Below are 1,698 nucleotides of genomic sequence, written 5' to 3'. Positions count from 1 at the left end.
TTTTTTAGGACCTTACTGTGCAGAGAGGTATTTATGCCTAGCTGTATGGGGCTAAAATCTGATGCTTGTATCATAGTCATATTTTGTTAGACCTTCACACAATGGGCGGGTTTATTAAAACCACGTCAGAAAGCCCACAATATGTCACTTTCTTATTGGTTAGAGAATGAGATAGACGTGGCAGGCTTGAGCACCAAGGCCAAAATCTTGCATGCAATATACCTATTACAGCACCAACACCACAAGGAGGAAATGACGGACAGAAGTACGACGCAGTGATGACCAATCATTCCTTAACGAGTTAACGCAATCCATAAGTGAGTGGCATTTCCCACCGAGCGGCCACCTCATGTATTGCATATAAAATGGGTCAAAGGTCGACTGGATTCAATCATGTGTCCCAGGCAGCGTCATCGTCACTTACACCAAATAAGAAGTACTCGTACTCTAGTCCTGAAAACACTACAAGGGACCTTAAAAACAATTTCCCAGCGAGACTGGTCTATGGACTATTGATATGAAAAATGGCCAAGGCATATGACAATCAACCCTCCATCCAATATGTAATATTGTTGAGACTAGAACTAAATGGTCCAAAGATCCATGCAAAACCCCTGCATTCGCATTAGGTATAGGGAAAACCCGCTAAAGTTTCGGGAAAAAAAAACCTATACCAGGGCTGTATGAAGAGTATGGCAAACAAACAGAAAAAAAAAAAAGACAAAGGTTCTCAAAAGACCATTCCTGACGCATTCATTCATTTGCGCGAATAGGGCCTTTGTATTGCAGAGTACCATCAATAAGGTCAAAATAGGGGTACAAGAAAATACCCTGGGGCGGTTCTCGGTATTCGCCGTTATTCATTAGCAATTCCGCTTTAAGTTTAAGCTCTTCGTGAAATGGAGACCCCGTATATTCGCGATCAATCTTTTCGTTTTTTGACTTCTTGGAATAACCAGGGTGCTTATCGTCAAACCAGCCTTATCACACCTAGTCAGCGAAATCAGGACTGATGTCGGGGTCAATAAACGTTACCATCCCAGTCACCAAAGTAAGGATCTAGATCTATTTCTTGCTCTTCTGTCCAAGTCCCGTCGGCTCTTCTTGCCTTGTAGCAAAGCAGACTTTTGTTGAGGTGCTCGTCCTTGATATCATCGGTTATAGTCATGGTGATTGATTGATAGTAATACGACTGTATCACCCACAAAATATGCAGTAGGATAGACGTGGAGTGCAAATGAATATCATGAGTTAATTTTCTTATATATTTACATCTATGTTACTACCACGTCATTTCGTGGGAATCATCTACAATCTATGACCGCTACTCCTGGGCTTGATAATCTCCTGGGGCTTAGATCTATAATATTACTGCAAACAGACACTCATTCGCTTCCTGTACCATGGACACTAAAAATACTGCCCAAGAATCTTTGACATTTGATGTGTCACTTAGCAACTACCGCTTTAGGTCTGTCATCGGTTTACCAGTCTTCCCGGGGGACAATAGAGATCCAGGCGCATATTGGAGCAGGTTAGTGAGACCTGTGTTATACTTCATATGGAAATAAGATGGTAACATCATGGGTGCAGGCCATGATAAGCTGTTTGGTCACTGCCCAAAGCAAAGCAAGGGAATCAAAGTTCACCGTAATATCATTCCTTTCACTTTGAAGGACTGACAAGACCATTAATACG

The 1,698-nt window shown here is 42.0% G+C and overlaps 1 protein-coding gene across 1 annotated transcript; it reads right to left on the bottom strand.

Annotated features, from left to right (window-relative positions):
• Positions 1-753: 753 nt before the first annotated feature.
• On the bottom strand, positions 754-1,168 carry Asppvi_010126 (uncharacterized protein; the record flags this gene model as incomplete). The annotated part of the gene is made up of 2 exons (XM_043305972.1): positions 754-980; positions 1,036-1,168. 2 exons carry the CDS (start codon positions 1,166-1,168, stop codon positions 754-756), a joined length of 360 nt encoding a protein of 119 aa, XP_043161907.1.
• Positions 1,169-1,698: the final 530 nt, after the last annotated feature.

This window comes from Aspergillus pseudoviridinutans (genome assembly GCF_018340605.1).
Source record: "Aspergillus pseudoviridinutans IFM 55266 DNA, scaffold_8, whole genome shotgun sequence".
Classification (NCBI taxonomy): domain Eukaryota; kingdom Fungi; phylum Ascomycota; class Eurotiomycetes; order Eurotiales; family Aspergillaceae; genus Aspergillus; species Aspergillus pseudoviridinutans.
This window is presented reverse-complemented; position numbering and strand designations above follow the sequence as displayed.